A 23396-nucleotide genomic window follows, 5' to 3' on the forward strand; every position below is an offset into this window, starting at 1 on the left:
CAACTGTTACATGCCATCGATGTGTTGTACAACGCACATGATGGACAGAAGCCAAGAAACTAAGGTTTGACATTTTACTGACGAAAAGAACGTCTGTTGCTGAGAAAGATTTTGTAAAATACAACGTCATGTTTCTCTCATGAATAACTTCACAAAATCATAACTATTGACCCGATCCTTGTATGATCTTCATCAACTTTTACCATTTTCATCAACAAATAGTTTAGATATTCATTATGCAGTTTGACTTTTGTACATTCGCGGTGCCTTGAATTCCTGGATCAGCAAACGTTGAGAGTTCTTGACTGTTTATGACGTCATGACAACGTGTCTTTTTCAGTACTAATCTATATTAAATATACAACACTGATTGTGTAAAGTTGACAACAGAGTTTTGGTGACTGTTGAGGTCAGAGTTGTCGAAGTCAAATCATGGTCACCGTGGTAAAATCAGACCGAGGTTCTCCACTTCATTGGGTGTGAATGATTTCTTAGCGAGCAGCTTTTACAAATGAGATTTCTACAAGAAAATCGTTTATAACAACTTGATTCACATCAGATCTCTAACAGTGTCTCTTCAGATATTTAATGTTAAACTTCGCTTTTTAGACATTTTGATGCAGAGCAACGATCCCTTGAACTCACAGGATACCACAGGGATAGTAACATGTATGTGATAGATATTTAGATGAGTGGCTGCATGTTATTTGTTTTTCCAAAGAGAAATTGGTTTATGTAAAGTAACCTGACCCGTCGTAGTCATATCTGATTTCAAGTGAATGTTTGTGCGTTTGTATTAGAGCTCACTACCTTGTCAATGCAATTTCAAACGGGACTCGAGTAACTGAGGCTTTAGTGATGTGTGGTGGTGATGTTGGTTAGAGTCTTTGTCTTAGTCAGCTACAAGGACGATGGTTTATATTAAAAGGCACTAACACATTGTAACTGCTTGTTCTGTACATGTGTAGTTTTTGGAAACATGTGACATCAGTGTCAGTGTTAAATCTAAATTAAATACATATACTGAAAATAAATGACTCATTTCTTTATTTCTTACACATACAAATAATGATTCCTCCAATGTTGGGTTTAAGAATATTTATTGGAGTTTCAACAGGTAACAGTCTCACTGCTGGACGATTAATGGACGTAATACAAAATTACATTGTATTTCCACAACAAGCACAGTATTGTTATTGCTGGTTAAATGGCAAACGATGATTCATTATATTGTACAACTGGAACGGAACTTTATCTGCACATAGGTATCTAGGTACTTTCGATATCCATGAAAAAAAAAACCTGCCAATGTACAAATGTTATGTTTTAAATGTTTTCTTGGCTCTCAGGTTAATGTATCTTGTGCTTGGTTGTAAACGATAAAAAAAAAAAAAGATAAATACGCCATTTAATTTGTCCTCGTAGTTTAAAACGTTTCCTTTTGTTAGAAACCACATACAGTCTACTGAACGTCATTTTACCCCTCACACAGAGCAGCAAAGGGAAAATGCTACACCATAGAAAAGTTTTACAAATTTACAACACTTAAATTGTTCTATCCTCATCCCACAAACCAAACTTATATTGAGTTAGCACATAATGTGGCGATAGAGAAAAAAGCATTAACCGGCACTGGAATATTTTTATTTCAACAGTAGTGCTGACTTGCCTGTAAGTAAACAACCAGAGATCAGCTGAATTCATGATCTAGGAGCTGATGTCAAACTCTCAGTCAGTCTGTCTTCAATACATTTTACCGTCTCTGTGCATTATCAACACAGTTTGACTGGTTGCCCAAGAAAAAAAGATTCAAACAATAAGAGCAGCATAACTTGCTGCCACTAACCACGGTATCTAGATACAGGATTTTCCACGCCCTTGACAAACTGGTTAATCCACGTGATGGAGTGAGTTACATCCCGTTTGTGTCTGTGTGTCTGCGTTGGTGACAATGTGTTCAGTAAATGTCCAACAGAGAGCGCTCTACCAGGCCAGTCACACATCAAGTAAGGATTGCTGGAGTATCTTTTTCTTTCATACAACTGAAAACCAAAAATGTAAAAAAAAAAATGCACTCTGTCAATTTAAAAAAAAATGTTCCACTTTACAGTATGTTTTCATATACCTCTAAACACAAATGTAAAACCTACACACAGACCATCATCTGAGGGAATGTACACAACTGGAATGGAGGTCTGGTTTTGTGAGGAGTGGCTGGACGGGACCGAGGCGTGTCCTACGAGGACATGCTGATCTTCTTCACCTTATTAATTTCCTGAAGGGAGAATAAAATATTTTACAATGCTCCAAACATACGTAGTTAATGGTGATCATGAAACAATATTACAAAGTTACAAATGACATTAAATCCAACTTTTTCTCAAATGTAGCTCTTAAACAAACATCGGTGTGATAAGAACTACTTAAAATGACAGAAACCTCTTTGAGAAAAAAGGTTCTGATGTCCATCTCCCATCCACTCACATGGAGGAGGCAGAACTTATGACCTATGCTGCAGCCAGCCACTAGGTGGTGATTATTATTAGCTAACATTAGCCAACTGTGCTTGAGTCGTATGTGTTCTGCAACAGTGACTCACCTCGAGAAGAGCCTGTTTTAAATGCCCGTAAGCATCCTCCAAATTATCGTTGACAATTATCACATCAAACAAACCAGGTTCTTTGCCTAAAGGAAGATACATTCATCATCAGTCATTATTTAAACATTTTACAGTATGTGGTTAGAAACTTTTGAGATTTTCAGAGCAAACAGGGATTACTGACCTAACTCCATATCCAACTTGGCTGCATGCAGACGCCTTTGGAGGCTCTCCTCTGTCTCGGTTTTTCTGTCTCTTAGACGCTTTTCCTGAAACAATTAAAAAACACAAACAGGTTTCAATGAACAAGAAGCATTCAGAAGTCTTGAATGAGGCATCTAAAAACTGTACGACAGAAACCCAGCGGAACAAAGCAAAGTCACACCCAGGAATTCTGTTTTTGATGGAGCCAATAGATGTGACCAGACTGGTTATTTGGTGAAATGCATTTCCTTGTGTTCTCACCAAGACTGCCATGGATGGGGGCTGGATGGAGATGTACATGGGATTCAGGTCGGTGCCTTTAATGTTCCTCACGCCCTGCATGTCTATGTCAAGTATACAGATGAGGTTCTTGGCCTGGACGTCTTGCACAGCCGCTTTACTCGTCCCGTACATGTTGCCGGAAAACTCTGCGTTCTCCATGAAATCGCCTTTGTCGATGCTGGCCTGCATTATCTCCCGAGTAACATAATGGTAATCTGAAGTAAGGACAAAGGAAAATGAAAAACGGATACCTAGAAGTTTAGAAATTAGGTGTTAGCAGTGTCGTGAAAGAGGAGGGCTTTTCTGTACCTTTGCCATTTTTTTCTCCAGGTCGAGGTTTTCGAGTTGTATCTGAGGAAAGATGAGACATTTATTCAAAGGTTGCGCTGGATTTGATGAAGTTAGTTTATTGATTGATAATAAGAATCGCCTAGTTAATAATAATCATTATTTTCTGGCCTTTTTGAATAAAAAACACCAACATGTCCTACAAAACCATCTACAGGTGGACTTTACTGATCGACAGCTGTTGTCGGCACTTACGCGATACGCTGAAGCCAAAGACGCTGTCATATTCCTTCATGAGCTTCTTCAGCAGGGTGCTCTTCCCTGCTCCTGACGGGCCGCTGAACACCACAGGCCTGGGTCCAGCCATAGCTGAAAGAGAGGCAGAGAAAGGACAAGTGTGGATTATGGTAGAAAAGAGGTTGAGGTTGGAGGGATTGACGCATAACCACTAGAGTCTTGTGGAATGAGTCATCATAGGATCATCCGTCAGTGCACGAACATATGACTTCAAAAAGACGGCGGTTTCACAACATTAGAGCCGGTCAACAGGTTTAGACAAGCCCCTCTCTGGTGGGATGAAAACCATGAAGTGATTAGCCAGCGGTTCTCAAAGGGAGACGGAGTAATCAGACCAAAATATCTCCCCCAGGAGCCGAGGACATCAACTGGTTAGCAAGCCATGGGGTTACCATGGAGATGTGGAGGAACGATTACTCACTAATTGGAGGGCCCTCTTGGGAAGAAATGTGGGATTGGGCCACTTGGTACCCACGACACAAACACTCCCCTGCAACAGACGTGTTCTTCCCCGACCCATACTGCATCCTTCCATCAAGTTCGGTGGAAATCTGTTCAGTTCCTTTTTTGTGCTCTTGCTTTTAAACAATCAAACATACACAAACCGACCAGCAAACGCACAAGGGGTGAAAACTAAACCCCCTTGGCTGAGGAGGACAGCAGGAACTCAAAAAGAGAGTCTAGCCCTTTAGGGGCCAAACAAGCAGATGAGGAGAATTTGACAAAAAGGATGCAAAATGCACCCCCCCCCTTTGACAAGCCTACAGGCAGAGAACAGGTTGGTAAAACCTACATGTCTCTTAAAATCTCACCGACTTTATACTGTGACATATTCAACGCAGCTTCTTTCCCCATTATCAATGATCTTTAAGTAAGCTACTCTAGTGAATAAAGTATATCCCTCCTTACCTTCCTGAAAACACACAGAGCTCAAACAAACAGGGCATTCAACTGAGAAGGTTGTGACAAGTGTCGGATTATGAGCAGGAGGTAGGAGGGAAAGGGGCAGGGCCACACTCCCACACCACTACACTCTGTAGTCAACACAGTATAAATATATAAATAATGATCTGACGTTGCAGGCCTGTATACGTGGATAGTTTCTGGTCCAAAGACTGAGACCAGCCTCCATTCCTGTGTTTGTCACTCAGCTGGTTTTCTGTGATAATCTTCCCAACAGTCACTAGTCAAATGAAACCAGTTACATCTGTCATAATAAGCCACTAAAACCACTACGGAAAAGACACTAAAGCCTTTAACTTACACCAACAGCAAGAAACAGAGGGGTTAGGTCCAAATATGAGGGATTCCATATGACATGATGACTGAATTACAAAAAGAAAAAAAGCTTGTAAAGAAACCTACTCCATCTTTAAACACAAATGTGATCTGTACTGGTCTCTGTGGTGTTTTAATTGAAAATAATAGAATCAGAGCATCATGAGGGCTCTCGTCTCCGGGCAAATCAGATGCAGCGAGGTTGAGTTTGCAGGTGCAAATGACAAAGAGTCATTCTCGATTGCCTCTTGAATGCTTCAAGAGCAGCACGGCTAAATAAAAGGTGCAGTTCTTTTTTTCAGAGGTCAGTGTAGAAGCCCTAACGTTTTCAGGGTCCTGATTTAGGATTGATATCTTCCTACCCAAACCCCAAAATACTTCTTCAGCATATTTCAAAAGTTATCCATGTTCCTATCAAGGTAGTAATTTCTATTTTAAAAACAATTAAGGCTGCGACAGATAAATACTTGTTTCCCACATCCTAAGAAGGGGCCTTCAAGTCCAGAAATATTTATTTTACAATTATTTTGGGAAGCACCAAAGGTTTGGAGCAAACTCCCACCACACATCAAACAACCTAATTCTGTTGATAGTTTTAAGAAACAATTCAATACATATTTCTATGATCTTGCTTTTAATTTAGTTGATCTTTTTTTTTTTTTTTACACGTCTTTTTTTACTTCTTTTTATACCTTTTACTAGTTTTATGATTTTATTTTGAAGTCTTTGTTTTATTGCTCCCACGTGAAGGTCTCTTCTTGCTTGTCATGAAAAGCTGGTTAATAAGGTCGACTTCCTGTATTAGCGGTCCTGAAAAACCACAGAGTTTTATGTCTTCCTCAAGGAAGGAATCATCCAAGATTAAATTAAATCTTTACATGAGTAAAAATTTAAAATATTTTCAATTTAAAAGCCATATTCCAGCCATATAGAAGCCATATTAACAAGATCTAATTTGCATTTCTTCCTGACTGAGCGTGTGAGACCTGCAGCTGCCACTCACTTGCACAAGAAGCAGCCTCTTGTACTTAGATTAGAGCCGCGTGACAGGAAATGAGAGACGTGAGTTTATGATCAGTATTGGAAGCGGCACTGTGCTCGTGCACTCATGTGACTTATATTTGCTTTAAGCAAAGTTTGAGTCAAATGAAATCTATTTGACAGGAGTTGATTTCTGGAGTTGAAACAATTCAAACAAAAAAGTTCCAGGTGTCTTGCTAATGCCTTTATCAAAAGTATTTGATTTCCTAACCTTACTTGTCCTCTTATGCTAGTACATTAATACATTTGACAACATGATGCTACATCAGGCTCTGGCAAATTGTGTTTAGACTTTCACACAATTCTTAAAAGATGATTCTGTAATGAAAACATGTACAATAAACAGTGTGTAATGTCAGTGGTGGTGTTAGTTGAGTTTACCCTGACGAAGGGGATTCATGTGGGCACTGGTTGAACCAGTTCTCTTCCTTATTCGGTCCAAAGCTGTGAGCTCCTCATTGGACCTCATTTAACTGCTAAAAGTCACACTTTCCATTCATCATTATAACGTGAGTGTCCCAAGTGTCTACAACCTGGAATCAGACTTCTAATCTAACTCAGGCATATCAATGTGCACTATGGCTCACTGGTAGTAGCAATCAAATGTTTCTAATATTAAACTAAAGAAGACCAAAATGTTGGAATGATTTTTTTCCACCGCTGAATTTAAAATAGTTAGTTTTCAATAAGAAACTACTCAGCTCCCTGCTAAAGACATGTCTAACAAAGACTTCCTTTCTTTTCTGTTTTATGCATGTTTTTTATTTAATGTTATCTCCTTTTCTTTTAAATGTCATTTTAACTCGTTCTTATGTTACTTAAAATCTGTTCCTTTTAGATGAATGACATTTTAACATGTTTTTATTTGAATCTATATCGTATGTATGCAGCTTTCATACAAGAAAGCTGCATTTCTTGTATGAAAGGTGCTACACAAATTAAGTGTAATATTAATATATGCTGATGAATAAACTACACAGCATCAGCTCAACTTAACTTAGCTCAGTAAAAACAACCACAGCAACCCTCAGAGACGAAGCAGGAAACCGCCTGATGGAGATGAATGGCTGTTTCTTCGCTAATGAAGCAGCTCGGACACAACGTTTCACTGACACACAAACAAACGGGCTCCTTCTTACCTGACAGCAACCTGGAGAAAAACCTCATGTACATCGGGAGACGCGTTACTTTGCGGTTTGAGGATTTTGTTTCTTCCTCCTCCGCTGAGAAAGCCTTTGAGGAAGCTGGACCGCCCACGTCATCACTGAGGGCCACAACAGCGACGCGTGACCACGTCAATGTGCGACCGAGCTAAGAAAGTTTTGCTAGCGTTACTTTGAAGGAAAGTGCGACATACTACCGCAGGTATTTCAGATACGTGAATGAATTTTGTGTTGGCTGCATTTCCCCTGAACGGTGAGACTTGTATGTGCATGTTGAGGCACTGTTAGTGGTGTAGCTTTGTTTCCAGGGCCGCTACATAGCCTAGCTTGAGTGACACGCTGCTACTCTACTATTCATCTTGTTCCCTGAAGACGCTTTAAAAACAAAAGGGAACTTATTTGCAGGGTTTTCTCCCCAGAGTATTCACCACCACTACCGGGAAACACGCTCCGATCCCCGCGGGAGGTCACCGCTCAACTCCCCGGATGAGTCGACGCTGACGGCCTTGACCGATCGCGGTGCTCGTGTGCTACCGTGGCTGCCAAAAAGTTAGCGCGTTGACCGACGCCCCGGTGCTCGTCGTCGAAAAGTGACCGAATAAGGATGTTTGGAGCGTCGAGGTCCGGAGGGTCCCGCGGGGGACAGGACAACTTCAACTGGGACGACGTGAAAGTCGATAAACACAGAGAGAACTACCTGGGTAAGTGTGCTAGCGCTAACCAGAGAGCATGCTAACAGCTGCCTGCTAACTTACACACACATCTGAAGTCACACTAAACTACACGCGATAAACGATACGCCAACTTTGCCACCTCTCAAGAGTAATATATATATTATATATCGATTTAATACAGTTGTAGGATGTATTAATGTTGGTTAGACGTTTTTCACTTTGGTTTTAAACGCACATTAAAACCCACCTATCTGCCCCATATGCTGCTTTTCATTACCTTTGATTATAGAGTCCCTCATTCCACAGTTTCTGAGCTGGTCCAGTCGCTCGGGTTTCCTCCCTTCACACAGCAGATCCGAGCTTTCATTGCTCTGTCTGTCCCTCCCTCCCTGCCTCCCTCCCTGTCTCCCCCTGCCTGTCTCTCCCTGAACACACGTAGCCTCTCCGTTTTCGGAGCCTGCACCGCTGGCAACATGTCAGCAACCCACAGCTGTGACATCAAAGTCACACAACAGGATAACCTGACACCATTAGTTAAAGCAAGTTAAAGTAGAAAATTCCTCCTGCCGAGAAATGTTGAATGTGTGCCTAGTGCCTGCTGCCGGTCGAGAGAGACATTTATAAAAGCTGCATGTTTATAACATGAACCAGGAGAGAGACCGATCCAATCTCTTGGGAGCCAATCAAAGCTTGAATCGCAACATCTAAGACATAAAAATAATCTTTTCTAGCTAAACACACTGAGAACAAAATTGCTACATTCTAGCAAAGCCCTCAAACAACGCGTGATTATTCAAAAACTATCAGTCCTATCTGTGAAATAAAAACACTGTAAGAATCCCAAGACTCTGCTGAACCTACAGATATATTGAGGGAGTGGTTAAGATGGAAAAACTGAAACTTAGAACTGGCTGCACAATACAGTAGAAATAACGTGTATTAAAAAATTCTATCTCAACCGCTGTTAATTCTTCTTTCCAGGGAACTCTTTGATGGCCCCAGTAGGACGATGGCAAAAAGGCAAAGACCTGTCGTGGTATTCAAAAGACAAAAAAACCGGCGAAGCTTTGTCCAAACAGGAAGAACTTGCTGCGGTCAAGGCTGCAGAGCATGAGGCACTGATGGCTGCCCTGTATGTATAACTTCCTGTCGTAGAAATGCATCACAAACACAGGCATCAACCCAAATATAATCTACTTATGTTTTACGTTTTCAATGTAGAGGGCACAAGAATATAAAGAGACAACCAACTGGCCTGACCAAAGAGGTATGTGACCCTTTTCAGTTTTGATTTCAGTCAAAAAAGCCTTTTTTAAAAGACTTAACCTGCATTAACATGTTAAATCATTTTTAATTTGATCTGATTTACACCAGGATCTTGTAGATGTTTGCAGGAGGGAAGAGGTTGACGGTGAGGAGAGGGATGTAGACCGTGTGTCAGGCTTGGGAAGCTCCAGGTAAGTGGTTTCTCTTGTTTTCTTAATAAGAAAACATGGTTTGCTTATTTTTTCTAAAAACATGCTTCTTTTAATGCACTGTGACTACAGAGTGTTTGTTTACAATCTACAGCATAGGGGCAAGGAAAATGGTGCTCTCTGATAAAGAAAAGGAGGCTGTTAAAATGGGCTTAGCAGTCTTTACGGTAAGTTTCTTTTTTTTTATCCACTGCCTTTTCACTAAACAAGGGATAGTTCAGGTCTTTAACATATTGATCATCTTTATAATGTGACAAGCAGTTTGATTAATTAATAGTGGTAGTTCAGAAAAGTTTGTTTCATTTGCACCCTGATGACAAAGAAACACTGTCTTTACAGCACCACAAGACTGAGGGTCGTCTAGAATCTACAACAACAACAACATCTGAGATTGTAGGAAAAGAAGAAAAAGAAGAACGGTATGTACGTTTAATATTCGTTCTATATCATATTCCAGGATGAAAAAACCTACGGGGGCAGATGTCATCCTCTGTCCAGTTTTCCATGTTTACTTCAACAATAATAATCTATTGCTCTTTTGTTTTTCTTTAGTCATGAGACCAAAAAGAAAAAGAAGGAGAAAAAGAGCAAGAAGGAGAAAAAGAGCAAGAAGGAAAAGAAGAAGAAGAGGGAAAGAAGAGACTCGTCGTCCTCAGAGTCCGATGATGACAGGAAGAGGTTCGTTCATTAGCCTCAGAATGGAGTAAATATCAGGATTAATAGAAACCAATGTTTAAAAAAACAGATGCATTTGGTTTAGAAACAGAGGTTTGAATTATTATTCACCTCCTGTGAAGCGGCCACATTTGCAAACGGAAACTTTCCTCTGTCAGCACTAGAGGGCACCGAGGCGCTGTCGTACACACAGCAACCTCAAGAATTACCTTTTAACATTTGAGGAGCATGTGTCCATAGATAATAGATATAATTGATGCAGCACAGATGTTAGATGTATCCCAAGATAATAGATACATTGTGTAAATCAGTTGTGTTACATTCATTTATTGTAAGTTATCTGCTTTAATAAGTTGTGCCAGCAAGAGAAGATTCACGATATAGAACAACCATGATAGTGATTTGCAGAGTTCATGATAAATGTTGTTGCATGGACAGAAATTTGTCAACACAATAGTCGGTTATCTTCAGCCCCAGCCGTCGTTTTGTGCTTTCTGTTGACGCCACTGTAAAGCTGATCCGGCAGTTACTTCTCCCTCAGCCTCACAGCATCTTTGATCCCCACCACAGCGACAGCCATTGATTGTTTGTTTCCTTTTACTCTTCAGGCACAGAAAGGACCACCATCATCATAATCCATCATACCACAGTCAGAGTGGAGCCAGACCCCATGACAGCCATTCAAGGGGGGGAGCAAAAGCCGAGCGAGAGCCCTCCCACCCCTATCATCGACAGCGGCGGCATGACACAGACTCCTCCGACGGGGAGTCTCCTGTCCCCCGTAACCCTGCCAGCCACAAGATGGCCCCTGCTGGTGCAACACAAAGCCACAGGCGGCGCCACGACACAGACTCGGACAACTAATGTCCCTCCCCCCAATTCAAAGACGCATAATGCGGACAGAGCGCTCTACAGCAGCTCGGCTGCCCCTGAAGACCTCATTTACCCTGGACAACCGAACACACTGTGGATGGAGACAGGTTGACGTGTCAGACAAACAGGCGTGGGCCGTATGTTTTATCTTTTCACCCAGTGAGTTGGTCAGTTGTTCATAAGACACTGGTGTTTTTTTGTATGTGATTATACAACCAATACTTTCTAATTTTTATTTCATTAGATAAAATACTTTGCAGGGTAAATAGTTAAATGGAATTTACTTTTATTCCCATATCTTGCCCTGGTAGATGTTATTACTCAAGAAATCTTAGAAATGTACTTTTTACCCAGAACATCGTTGCAGCAGGAACATTTATTGTGTGGAAACTACTCGTCCCTGATCCATTAAAGGATTTCAAAAACTGATACAGATTAATTATAATTTTCTATAAATGTGGTATACAGGTGTAATAGAGCGGATATAGCTGGTAACTTTCCACAAAAGTAGAGCTAAAACTGTTTAATGCTACAGAAAGTTGTGTAATCAGCAAAATCTATCAATAAACATCTATATTATGAAAAATCAATTGCATGTTTGTTTGAGTTTTTTTTGTTGAACATACTCTCTGATGCCTTTTAGTCCTCGGACGTCTCCTCCATCCCACTGTGCCTCTTGCTTTACTCAGCAGCTCTGCTCCTTTTCTCTCTCTGTCATGCCAGCGCTCCTTAATCCCTCACCAACCCAGGTTGAGCTCCCTGACTGGTGCGACACCATTGGAATGCTCTCCACTGGTCATAATAGAGTGTAGTGTTTGCATTTGTCTTGAATTGGTCTGAAAGAGGGTATTCTGCTGGCTGGCACCTGGGGGGGTGCACTAAAAAAAAGAGCAAGGCATTCATAAAGAAGAGTGCAAAAAACCAGGCTGGTCCTTTTTATATGGCCGAGTACCATTAGACCGCCACACACAAACCAAGCTGATGGAGCAGCAGGAGAGGAGGCCAGACAAAGCCACCCTGTGAGGGTCCTAAGACTCCGGCTCCCTCTCCTTCCACCACCACCATACTCTCCTGCCATGTTTTATAGGCTTGGCTGCATTAACCACGGCAGCCTAATCAACCTGCAAGAATGCTGTCCGAGATTGCCACCCCTGCACAATGTGAACCAGGGTGTGCTCTCCACATTACTGCTTGAACCCAAACATTGGGTGGTTTCCATCATGTTGTGTCTTCACATTTCTTCCTGGGTCAAAGGGTGACACCCCCCCCCCCCCGCCCCCAACAGTTCACCCACTGACACCAAATACTAGTTCTGTTGTTCAATCACAGCACTATTCGGCATACAATGGTAATTTAATATTGATTAGTCAGGAAAATGTCTCAAGTTATAAAGAAAATGTTTCCTTTTTCAATGTGACATATTTAAAGACTTTTCTCCAATAACCTTAAACTCAATTTGTATTTTAAAAAAGTTACACATACCTTCGAGAAGCTTATGTACTTTGTAAATATGTTGACGGATGAATCCAATTATTTTTCCTGGTTGACTACCTGATTAATCAATGTCAGTTGGTTTAAGATAAGAAATATTTGAAGTTGTGCAATTTTTATGTAAATAGACAATAATGCCAAGAAGGAGAAGAGTCAACATCCACCTTAATATTCAGAAATTTTATTGCATAGATTGAAACACTGGAGATCGGCTTTAAACACATTTTCTCCTTAACTTTAATAACAGAGTAAATTACTCACAGTGCTTTTTTCCCCTCACACAACAAAAGTATTACATAAAAAAACGACAATTAAAAAGAGTTTTCCAACATTTAGGCAATTATTTAAAAAAAAACAATGTTTAATGCAACCCAGAGTAGTAAACACCAAGACTTTATTACAAAAACAGAAGCAACAAGTGTCTCGGATAAGACAACAAATGTACAACCTCCTGTTTTCCACACGAAACAATATGCTGCGACGATGGAAAACAGTAAACATTTAGTCGAAGCTGGTTTTATTTTGCCATCACAACTTCCAGGATGTGATGACTGAAAAGGCAAAGACCTCCTGGAGCCATTAGCAAAGAAACTCTTAATATTGTAGTGTGCAGCTCCTCTACTTACACTTAGGTCAGCATAGGACTGTGGAGATAAGTACTCGTAGTGGGGTAATACTTCCTGTGCAGTCTCGTGGTATAAACACCCTGTAAATATACAAACCCTCACACCACATCATGCAGGTTTGCTAACACGTATATTGCAAAGGCAGCATATGATCGACCTGAGACTCAGAATAACAAAAACCAAACAGGGACACAACAGAAACAGAAATGAGAGCATTGCACTGTAGCCTAATCAAAACCAAGGCACTGTAAAACAAAGGCCAGTAAATAAATGTTCACAGACGAGGAGTTCTCCATTTTGGAGTGATGTCAGTTAAGACTGCTGATATTAAACCAGTGTTGACTAAATGGAAATCTGAACAGCTGGTACATGTAGTCCCTGGTTCAAGTAACTATATAGCTGCAAGTAGTGCATCAGTGTATATGTTTTTTATATAAAGTGAAAAGTCCCTCATGGATCATGTTCTACAGTAGACAATATAACAAGTCGACAGATTGCATTGAGGTACTGGGGCCAACGTGCAGTTCACCACTTGTTTCCTGGCTTCCCTATTCTTACTCTAAGCACACGCGACGGCCCGACCGCCAGAAAGAGAATAACCACAGCAGTTTAAGATAAGCTGCCCCCCCCCCCAAAAAAAAGGCAGCTCAGTTTTGCACCATCTTAAGAGTAGAGAGCAAAGTCAAGGATAGGTTTGGGTGGATCATTTTTGGAGGACTGTGATTATGAATTGTTCTTGAGCTGACTTGACAACCACTCCAGTCCTTCGAAGAGACCATCTCCGGTGGTGGCACAGGTTGCCTGGATGTACCAGCGTCTGTTTCTGAGGGAGTGAAGATTCATCTTGTCTGTGAGTTCTGCAGCGTTCATCGCATTTGGAAGGTCCTAAAAACACAAAACAGTGAGAAAACATTAAGAACATACCCCATACCACAACAGGCCATGAGAAAAAAAACAGATATAAAGATGGGTGACAGATCTCCGCAACGAGTACGTGATTTGGAGCCAGTGTCTTGTCGGGATGTAGAGCCGTGGTAGTGAGGTCCCATCGATACACAAGCTTGACCGATTCTAAGTAAGTCTCGGATGTCAATCACATCACCTTGTATTTATAGCATCAAATAACTTATTCAAACCAAAGTTGGCTGTAGAAATGAACATTTGAACATACTTCTCCTCTCTCTCCCCCCTTTCTCTTCTCTCCCCTCTCTTCTCCATTTTTCTCTGCTCGCCCCAACCGGTTAAAGCAGATGGCCATAGTTAATGAGCATTGTGGGAACTGTTTGTTTTCTCTATAATTTTTTTACCTTCTATGTAAAGTGACTTCAGATAATTGATATTATGATTTGGAGCTATAAAAATATATTGAATTGAATCAGTGTGATAAGAACTACCTAAAATGACAGAAACCATCTTTGAGAAAAATAAAGACTTTAAATACAAAATATGTGTATTTTTCGTTGGCGTATGCCACATCCACTAACATGGAGAAGGTGGTGTTTATGACCTATACTGCAGCCAGTCACCAGGTGGTAATTGAGTCGCTTTGGAGTCCATCTTTATATACAGTAGAGGGAAATAACTGATTTTGCAACACAGCTGTTTATATAAGAAATGATTTAGAATTATTTACTTGTTTGTTTGCAAAGACTAAGATCACAGCATCGCGCAGGTCTTCCTCTGCCAACATTCGCAAGAGCTCTTCCCGAGCCTCCCCACATCGCTCTCTGTCGTTGCTGTCCACAACGAAGATGAGGCCTGGAACACAAGCAAATGAGAACAAATAAGTTTGTGTATATTACCACAAGAATTAATTTCCATGGATTATTCAAAAATAAGTGATTGATTTAAAGGAAACAGACATCAAACATTGAGGCTTTGATGCAACTAAACTTACCCTGTGTGTTCTGGAAGTAATGACGCCACAGCGGTCGAATTTTGTCTTGACCACCAACATCCCACACTGTGAAATTGATGTTCTTGTACTCCACTGTCTCTACATTAAAACCTGAGGGGGAAATAATTCAGATTATATTAAATAAAAACTCAAAGTTTTCATTTCACAGCGATACAGTCAAATAGAAATATTTGTGTCATGTAGAACAAACAAAAGTCATAGGTCCAGGCAAGTCGTCATTATCTAACAATCTTTGACTTGCCTATCGTGGGGATGGTAGTCACAACCTCTCCAAGTTTGAGCTTGTACAGAATTGTGGTCTTTCCAGCAGCATCCAGACCCACCATGAGGATCCTCATCTCCTTCTGCCCAAACTTAGCAAATAGCTTAAAAATATTCCCCATGGTTGCTGGTGATGGAAGTGACTTTGGTAAAAGCCTGCGGAGAAACAAGAGATCAATTGATGAAATGGGGGGACCTGATGGGAGAGATGTTAAAAGTCAGATTGATCATCAGTCGACATGATTAATCAGTTATCAACTTTTCTAATAACTGATTAATCGTTATTAGTTATTTTTAAAGCTAAAATGCCAAACAACTTGCTACAGCTTCTCAATTGTGAGGATTTGCTTCTCATTTTGGGTTTGTGTGATAGTAAACTGAATATATTTGAGGTTTTAATCTGTCAGAATTTTCTGACAGATTAATGATAAATGAAGTTGCAGCCATAACTGCAACCGCACACTGCATTTGTGTTTCAGTGTGCTGAAATATGACCACAAACAAATTGCCTTTTAACAAATAACCATTAAAGCCTAAATAAACTTAGGTTTCTCCATCCATCAATGTGCCAACAACTACACACCTCCTACTACAGCTGCTGACTTTAAGAACCAGCCATCATCATCTAGTCCTATTTTAGCCTCAGCTTCTGCCTCTGCTCCTGTATTGAAAGTTAATTTGAGTCAAATACCTAAGTTTCTGTTTTTCCTGAAAATATATACCCAGCTGTCTTTACCCACCTGAATCCTAAAAGATGAAAAAATAGACCCCAGGTTTAAGATTCTTCATAAACCTGGATGCTGATTATACTACGTTCACATGAGCCATGTAATTGAGAGTATCTATGTGTTTGAGACAGTGGTTTAACTACAGCTGGTCATGTGAAGTTTAACATACTGACAATATAGCATATTCATAACATTTGTGTTTAATCGCCTTAAGATATGGGATCTGCTGATGTGAGGCATCCATGCTTGTCTGAATCAAATTTCGCAATAGACGTGCACATTGTTTATAAAACTGGTCATTACTGTAACTCTGATCTGCTCTGAGAGCAAAGTAAACATGCGAGAGGTCAAACTGAGACTAGCATCTTATAAACAATGTAATTTCACTCCTGCGGAACAGTAGAAAACGATATAATGATAAAATATATCTTGCTTGAGTGAATTGTGACCGACTCCGGGTAAACATTGTACATTATTAGCTGTTTCAACTAGTAAAATAATAGTTTGCTCATCACAAGTTAAACTTACTGAGGTGCGATGCTAAAAGTAAACAAACGACGTTAGCTCGCTAGCTGCCCGAAAGTCCTCTGACTAGTTCAGATTCTTGACGGTTGTTGTAAAACTACTTTCCAGTAGTTATTAAAGTCAAAACAAAACACTACACACACGACACGAGTTACAAAGTAAGATAATATCAAAACAAAGTCAGATTCAAGTGAACTGACGTAATCTGGTAGCGTCGCACTTTCTCCTCTCGGTTTCGTCGCCGCTGTCTTACACAACATTTCACCCGCTGACGAGCCGGTTTGTTCCTATTCATTTAAAACAAGGTGACTTCATTCATGTTTTTCTCTTCTTCACTTACACAGCTGATGTGTTTGCTTCCGTCTTCAAGGCGTTTTCCTTCCTCAGAGAAATGGCGACAGCTTGACACGTCCGCTTCTTCTTCTTCTTCTTCCTCCTCCCTTTGCTTCTTCTTCTTCTTCTTCTGGGTTTCCGGCAGACTGGATGCCTCGCGGGCACTCTGCTGCCCCCCTCAGGCAGGGACTGAACTGCAGCTCCAAGTGAGTTGGTTCCTCATCATGTTGGGAGATGTCGCTCCCTGTGGCTAAGTGAGGAACTACAGGCATTATTGAAGTTTTAATCATTAAACATAGCATAATTGTTAAATTAGTCCGATTTGACATGACATCACAGTGGCTTCAGATTAAATAAATTGAGTATGACAGACTGTAGTGTAGTTGTAAAGCGATGTAAGGACATTTATTGTGTTTATTAATGTATTTGGCAATAATAATAATAATAATTTCTTTATTTGTAAAGCACTTATCTAAACAAGGTTACAAAGTGCTTCACTAGGAAATCCATGTCGAAAAGATGAATGAACTAAAATAAAAGATATTTAATTCGGTTCAATTATAAGGGCCAAATCATGTGAAGAGAGAGACCAGGAGGTGATAGCATCCACAACTTGTGTACGAACAGTTCATAAATGTCTTATAACAAAGTTTAACTCAATTATAGCCATATTCAATAATATATGATGACATCAAACAAAAAGAAAAAAGTGATTTGTTATAAAAACACGCAGCATGATTTTATTAATACAAAAGGGGCGGCAAACCAAATATATCAAACTTCTGATCTGTACTGTACCAAATCTATTGATACATTTCTTTTAAAACTCACCCAATTTCCACTTGTTTTAGATGTACTACCAGGTCATTGAGAAAAAAGTCAGACTGCGCTGTTGTTGGGCCAGTTCAATTTTAACCAGGGTCAAACTATGCCTGCCACCCCCAGTGAGGTGGCAGCAGGAAGTAAGAAGTGCAGGGGGGAACAGCTGGAGGGGAGAGGGCTGGATGCTCAGTGATGGACCACACAGTGAAGGCTCATAATGTCGTCTCACTCTGCTGCCGTAATTTGTGTTTTTTACCTATCAAATGCTTAAGAGATCTTATTCCTATCTTATTCCTACTGAAACATCTTGTTTGCGTGTTTAAGGTGTTTACTGTGATCTTTACAAAACGGTTTAGCTTCATTCAGTCATTCTGTAAAGTGATGTTCTCTTTTTAGTTAGTTACATTTTCATTAAGCAACTGTTTAGTCCATGTTGCAATAAAATATTGAAATCTTTCAAAACCTGTTTTATTGTCACAGAATAATTGGCATGTAAAAACTTAACGATAGAAAATATTATCTCTGGTGTTTCTCTCTCCTGCTTTGTTGAACCCAGACACTTTGTTCAAACAATTCAGGAAGCAACTCTTGAGGGATAATAACTAGAAAGTCTTCTATATTATTTCTAAATATGCAGCTATGACATATAATAAATTCTGCAGCCAGTGGTTTGATCAAACCTTCAAAAGACCAAGTCAAATATAAAATGAAAAAACTTAAGCATGAGGGTAAATCTGAAGACAATACTGTTTTTCTTCATTCTAGCACAGTTAGAATTTTGGAAAACACATGTGTTATAATTGCTGACATTTGTGATCACAGCCCCTACACATGTTTTATTTCTCTCTTTCAAAGAATGAAGACTAAAACTTACAAACTGTTTTTACCCTTGGTTAGTAGAGTTTAGTAAATGAGAAGTTCAGGTCCAAGTCTGTGCAGCACCAACAACTTTAGAAAGTCACATTTGCATAACAAAGCATTTCATTCACCCCAGTGTAAGTCTCAAAATCTGAAGCACATATATTTTCTATCATGTTGATATCTCATGTTCTACAGGATGCTTCTACACATCATCTTAAAAACATGTTTATGAGAGTAAAACCTTTAAGATGGAACTGTTGAGCATCTTTACTTTTATGTGAAAAACTTCAATTCTTTATTCTACTAGAATATGTCTCACCTAACTCAACCACCACACACCTGAAATTACAGTCAAACCATGAGCATGAGCAAACAAGAGCTTGAATTCTGCACTTTTCTGTTACTCCCACATGAAAAACACAACTCAGACAAAAAAAATATATATTTTCCTTGTAGTACAACATGTAGTACAATACAACAACAAAATTGCTCAACCACCAAAATCCCCCAACCCCCATCCTCCTTTTTGCACAGTCAGAGTACAGGTGCAGGTGTAGAGGTGTGACAGTACAGACCAGGCAAACACAAGCAATGCAACCTGCCAAAATGATATTTAACACCTCTATATCCTCTGATGCACTCCTGAACCAATTCATATATCTGGACTCTGAGATAATCCCCTGATAGAAAATTACACCTGCAGGCTAAGAGCAGCAGCGTCTGTGAACCCCTGTAGAGGAATATTTTGAATTCAAATGAGACACATGAGGGAAAAATAGTGCTAGATACTCTCACCATTTAAGAATCTAATACCTGACATGACTGAGGTCATGAAGGTTTTAACTAAACAAAACAAAATCAGGCTTTATTGAGTTGACATTAATACAATATGTATTTGCAACATACCATGCAGTGGGTCGAAGGTACAGTAAAGATCCTGGAGTCTGAGTCCACCTGTCCATGCTTCACGGCCAAACACAGCAGTAACATCCAACTGAAGGGCTCTTCTGCTTCCTCCTTTTCCTCCTCATATCTCACTACATACTGACAGTTGTGATGTGTGGACAGAGGACTAGAAATAGGACAGTAGGGGGTGTTTATATCACACACACACACACACACACACACACACTCACACGCACACACTTGTTTACACTCTACAACTTTCTCCCTCACGTGCACAAACATGCGCATGCACAGACACATGTGTGCACCCTCTCTCTCTCTCGCTCTCTCTCTCTCTCTCCCCCCTCATTTTTCTTTTTTTCTTTAAGATCTCCCATCCCCAAACGACCACCTGGAGGCCACGGCCTCAGAGGGGGCAGCAGCAGTAGCACCCTGGGGATTATAAAGTAAGTTAACTCTCTCTGCAGATAAATATGCTTTTGGTACATTTCTGGCCAATGTACACACACCTGTGAGGTGTTTTCCAAGTCGCTGGGTCCGTCTCGCCAGAAATGAAGTAGATTTACGGCTGGTGAGGCAGAGTGAGGCTTGTCTGCAGTTTGTGAATGGACGAGAGCTGCCAAGGGGCCAAACAGGCTTTGCAGTGGAATAGGGTAAGGATCTCAGTAGGGGCCTTACTCCCCTCTGAGACAAGGCCTAGCAAGGATAAAAACGCTCAGTAAGGGGCTTGGGAATGCTGATCTGGTGTGTGTGTGTGTGTGTGTGTGTGTGTGTGTGTGTGTGTGTGTGTGTGTGTGTGTGTGTGTGTGTGTGTGTGTGTGTGTGTGTGTGTGTGTGCGTGCGTGCCTGTGTGTGTGTGTGTGTGTACCCACAAGTGTGTATGCATAAGAGAAAGTGTTATCTGCAGTTTCATGAGCCTTCCCATTCCGTTAAAGAACGTATTTTTTGGAGTTTGTGCACTTCAATAATTATAATAATCATAATAATAGACGCTCATTATGAAATGTGCCTTGGGCAAGCAATAGACTGCTGTGTGAGTCGTACAAAGGAGCCGGCTTGGTCTAAGCAGCGCTGGAACTCAGATGGACAGGCATGGGATGCCTCCCTCTGCGTCTCATGTACTGGATTATAGGTCGGGCAAAATCCCAAAGGAGGTGTGAAGCAAGAAACAAACCGAACATTATTACAACGACCCGCATCGTTGCCATGAGAGGATCCACGCTGGCTTCATCCATTGGCAACAAGTGCCACTGGGCACCCAACCCCACGCCTCTCACAGTAGGGGGCGCTACAGAGAGAGACAGGCCGGGGCAAAAGGATAAATGTGCACCAGTGCCGCCTGCCAGTCACCTTTGTATGGTGATTGTTGGCAGCCTGAAAAGTTCGTTAAGGGGATTTACATAACATTTTGCACTCCGCCCCAGGTACATACGGAAATGTTCGATTCCATATTGAGTCATGACTGCAAAAAAAAATGTCTTATGTATTTTGACAGCACTTTATGGAAACAACTGAAATGAGGTGATCTGGTGGGATGGCAGTTTGAAGAAATATGAAATGCGTAACACCACAAGTAAGGACATGCCAGAGTTCACAAGCCTTGGCATTCATTCATTGGACTTTTCCAAAAATATATTTGTGCCATGCAAATGTTTCCATTCTTGGTTCTTCATAGGATCCTTCAGAGTTTTTTTATTTCAAATTTGGGCTCTGAAGTGAGTTATCGTGCTACCATACATACAGAATACATATGCCGACGTCCATTTCCCAACAGCTAGTCCAGTGAATCTGGGAGTCGCTGGCGTTGATGGGAGATGTCCTCGGACATCCGTGACAGATGGTTGCGACAAGCTCTTCGCTGACGCAACTACTCAGAAAGAACATGGGGGCCTCTGCTGTGGGGCGGGGGATGGAGGGTGGGAAAGGAGTGGAAGTGGGAATTGAATGGGAATTGCTGGCTTGCAGGATGCGGGTATACTGGCGAGGTGTAAGGACCCACATAGAACACGCCGTCCATGCCAGAGAACTGGATTTCCGGGTAAAGGATGACTTGGTTGGACGAGAGGTTACCATGGTCTATCTCTTCAAATTCTCAGCCCCGTTTAAACGACCTACATTTCACAGGACATTCGGTCACCTTCCGTGAACTCACGGACATTTTGACTGGTGCAATGTCTTCATCTGCCGCTTTCTCTTTGATACTCGCTTCAAGCATCCACATGGGCTATGACGAGTCATTGCAAGATGAAACAATAGTGAGGATAAAGGTATTTCTTTGAAAGACTTTTGTTTCTCTCAGTGGGTTGGTTTGAAGTTGATTCATGTTTGCTATGTATACAGGTTTTTAAGGGTTGTCCCACCCCTTCTCCCTGCTTTAATCCAACTATATCCCATCGGAGGAGGCATCAAAGATTAAATTGTGAACCTGTTGCACCTTGGGGTAGATAATTGGTTGGAATGCACGGCGTGTCGAAGCAACGCCTTGAGGACAGCCAGCACCAACCAAAAAACCCATGGCATCAAAACCAGATAGATGTCCAGATTTGGCATTTGGAATTTTTCACTTGTCATGTTGATGCCAAATGATTTGTAACATGGTCTCATCTTATTTTTCCAACATCCAGGCATGTGTGACATTGACAGGTTGATGGTGAGTGGCCCTGTGGGCCCTTTAGAGAGGCCTCCTGGTGACAGGCCTAACCTGCACCCAAGGTGGTCCAGGTAGGGTGTTTTTTATTGCTACTGACAACTGATCTCTTTCAAACAAGCCCCTCAAAGATAATCCTTAACTGATTGAATAATGAATTTCAGGGTAATTTTAATGTTGCATGCAAGCACAGGCATCACAGACCAAAAATATGATTGAAAGTTTTGGAATACAATTACTCTCCACAAAATATCAATTATGTTTGATGTGAACTCTCCTTTGCGATTTTATTGTTTGTGTGTGTGTGTGTGTGTGTGTGTGTGTGTGTGTGTGTGTGTGTGTGTGTGTGTGTTGCTCGTCTGCGCACCTGTCTGCCTTGAGGCTGGAGAAGCTGCAGCCTCTCATTTCTGGCTGGCACTCGTGTAGTAATGTATTAGAGGGCTTGTCATTGTACTTTATTGAAGACCTCTGACAAGCTATTTGACACTCCTGACAGGGTCAGAGGTGTCAACCTGCTCAGGCTGACAGGGAGATGGACACATTGGGGCACAGACGAATTAGGCTGCTACACGAGTCAATTGCCGGTTGTAGCCTGAGGCCCTTTGTTGCTCCGCTGGTGCAGCCCGGACGTAACATTTGATGGCCCGACAGAAACCAAGATAAACCAATTTCAGCGTTTAAACCTTGTTTGCATTATGTTTTCTCGACTGTTTCCCTTTGATTTTGTGATCTAAGATTCAAGGCTGACAGATATTTTACATTCAAGGAGCAAATATGGAAACAGACGTGGGAAACAAATGTCAGGAGGCTGAATAAAGTTAGAATTAGCACATTATGTGACTGTAATTTAAAAAAATTGTGCCTAAACTTTCATTAAATATATGTGAAGAACTATAGGCTGGGAAAGTGGACAAAAGGACAACTTAGCTGAGACTGCAGTGGATGCAAATAATGGCAGAAAGAATTCTAAAGTCTCAAATCCTTGTTAAGACCCTCCATCTTTCAAACTAAACTGGATCACACCAAGAATCTCCTATCCCTTTATCCCGTTTAGATCCTCTAATCCCTCAGCCATTTTCCAGTCTGTCTCTTTTTCTCATTTCAAATGGCGACTGTTTGGTTGTCCGGCAGTGGAACGTTGAGAATTTGTCCTTTCGGTGAAAGGAAAGTAACTATACTGAAGAAAGGAAGAACAGCTTGACGGAGCCAAGAATGCTCCAGATCTCTTTAAGTCCCGTAATGAGATGTTTTCTCTGCTCGGCGCTTGTATTGACATGGAGACTAATGATTTCCACAAAGTAATAGATTGAGACAGTAATGCACAGGGGTGGGAAAGACAACACCAAGTGATTTAAGTCGTGGAGTAGCCAAGATGCTCAGTGGCTCTCTTTGTACGGGACGTGAAGAGCCTTGATGATATGAGCTCTCT

The 23396-nt window shown here is 41.0% G+C and overlaps 3 protein-coding genes across 9 annotated transcripts; 1 reads left to right on the forward strand and 2 right to left on the reverse strand.

Annotated features, from left to right (window-relative positions):
• Positions 1-1349: 1349 nt before the first annotated feature.
• Positions 1350-19453, reverse strand: guk1a (guanylate kinase 1a). Of its 4 annotated transcripts, none has more exons than XM_034614733.1 (7): positions 19321-19453; positions 3629-3742; positions 3395-3436; positions 3065-3300; positions 2784-2868; positions 2600-2685; positions 1350-2275 (listed from the first exon to the last, which is right to left on the reverse strand). In XM_034614733.1, exons 2-7 carry the CDS (start codon positions 3738-3740, stop codon positions 2237-2239), a joined length of 600 nt encoding a protein of 199 aa, XP_034470624.1. In that variant the 5' UTR covers positions 3741-3742; positions 19321-19453; the 3' UTR covers positions 1350-2236. The 4 variants fall into 4 exon arrangements, with proteins under 4 accessions (XP_034470624.1, XP_034470623.1, XP_034470622.1 ...); XM_034614732.1 differs by lacking the exon at positions 19321-19453 and adding an exon at positions 8104-8248; XM_034614731.1 differs by lacking the exon at positions 19321-19453 and adding an exon at positions 7129-7254.
• On the forward strand, positions 7234-22806 carry c17h1orf35 (chromosome 17 C1orf35 homolog). 3 transcript variants are annotated; one of them, XR_004616856.1, is made up of 11 exons: positions 7234-7354; positions 7558-7853; positions 8808-8958; positions 9048-9093; positions 9201-9283; positions 9396-9468; positions 9641-9720; positions 9854-9979; positions 10062-10069; positions 10585-11052; positions 22796-22806. XR_004616856.1 is itself a non-coding variant. In XM_034614726.1 (10 exons), exons 2-10 carry the CDS (start codon positions 7757-7759, stop codon positions 10959-10961), a joined length of 1041 nt encoding a protein of 346 aa, XP_034470617.1. In that variant the 5' UTR covers positions 7234-7354; positions 7558-7756; the 3' UTR covers positions 10962-11269. The 3 variants fall into 3 exon arrangements, 2 of the variants coding, with proteins under 2 accessions (XP_034470617.1, XP_034470618.1); XM_034614726.1 differs by lacking the exon at positions 22796-22806 and having other exon boundaries at positions 10585-11269; XM_034614727.1 differs by lacking the exons at positions 10062-10069; positions 22796-22806 and having other exon boundaries at positions 10585-11269.
• On the reverse strand, positions 12502-19454 carry arf1 (ADP-ribosylation factor 1). 2 transcript variants are annotated; one of them, XM_034614729.1, is made up of 6 exons: positions 19321-19454; positions 16739-16981; positions 15126-15301; positions 14864-14974; positions 14600-14724; positions 12502-13851 (listed from the first exon to the last, which is right to left on the reverse strand). In XM_034614729.1, the coding sequence occupies exons 3-6, from the start codon at positions 15265-15267 to the stop codon at positions 13690-13692; spliced, it is 540 nt and encodes a 179-aa protein (XP_034470620.1). In that variant the 5' UTR covers positions 15268-15301; positions 16739-16981; positions 19321-19454; the 3' UTR covers positions 12502-13689. The 2 variants fall into 2 exon arrangements, with proteins under 2 accessions (XP_034470620.1, XP_034470619.1); XM_034614728.1 differs by lacking the exon at positions 19321-19454 and having other exon boundaries at positions 16599-16742.
• Positions 22807-23396: the final 590 nt, after the last annotated feature.

Source organism: Hippoglossus hippoglossus, chromosome 17 (assembly GCF_009819705.1).
Source record: "Hippoglossus hippoglossus isolate fHipHip1 chromosome 17, fHipHip1.pri, whole genome shotgun sequence".
NCBI classification, from domain to species: domain Eukaryota; kingdom Metazoa; phylum Chordata; class Actinopteri; order Pleuronectiformes; family Pleuronectidae; genus Hippoglossus; species Hippoglossus hippoglossus.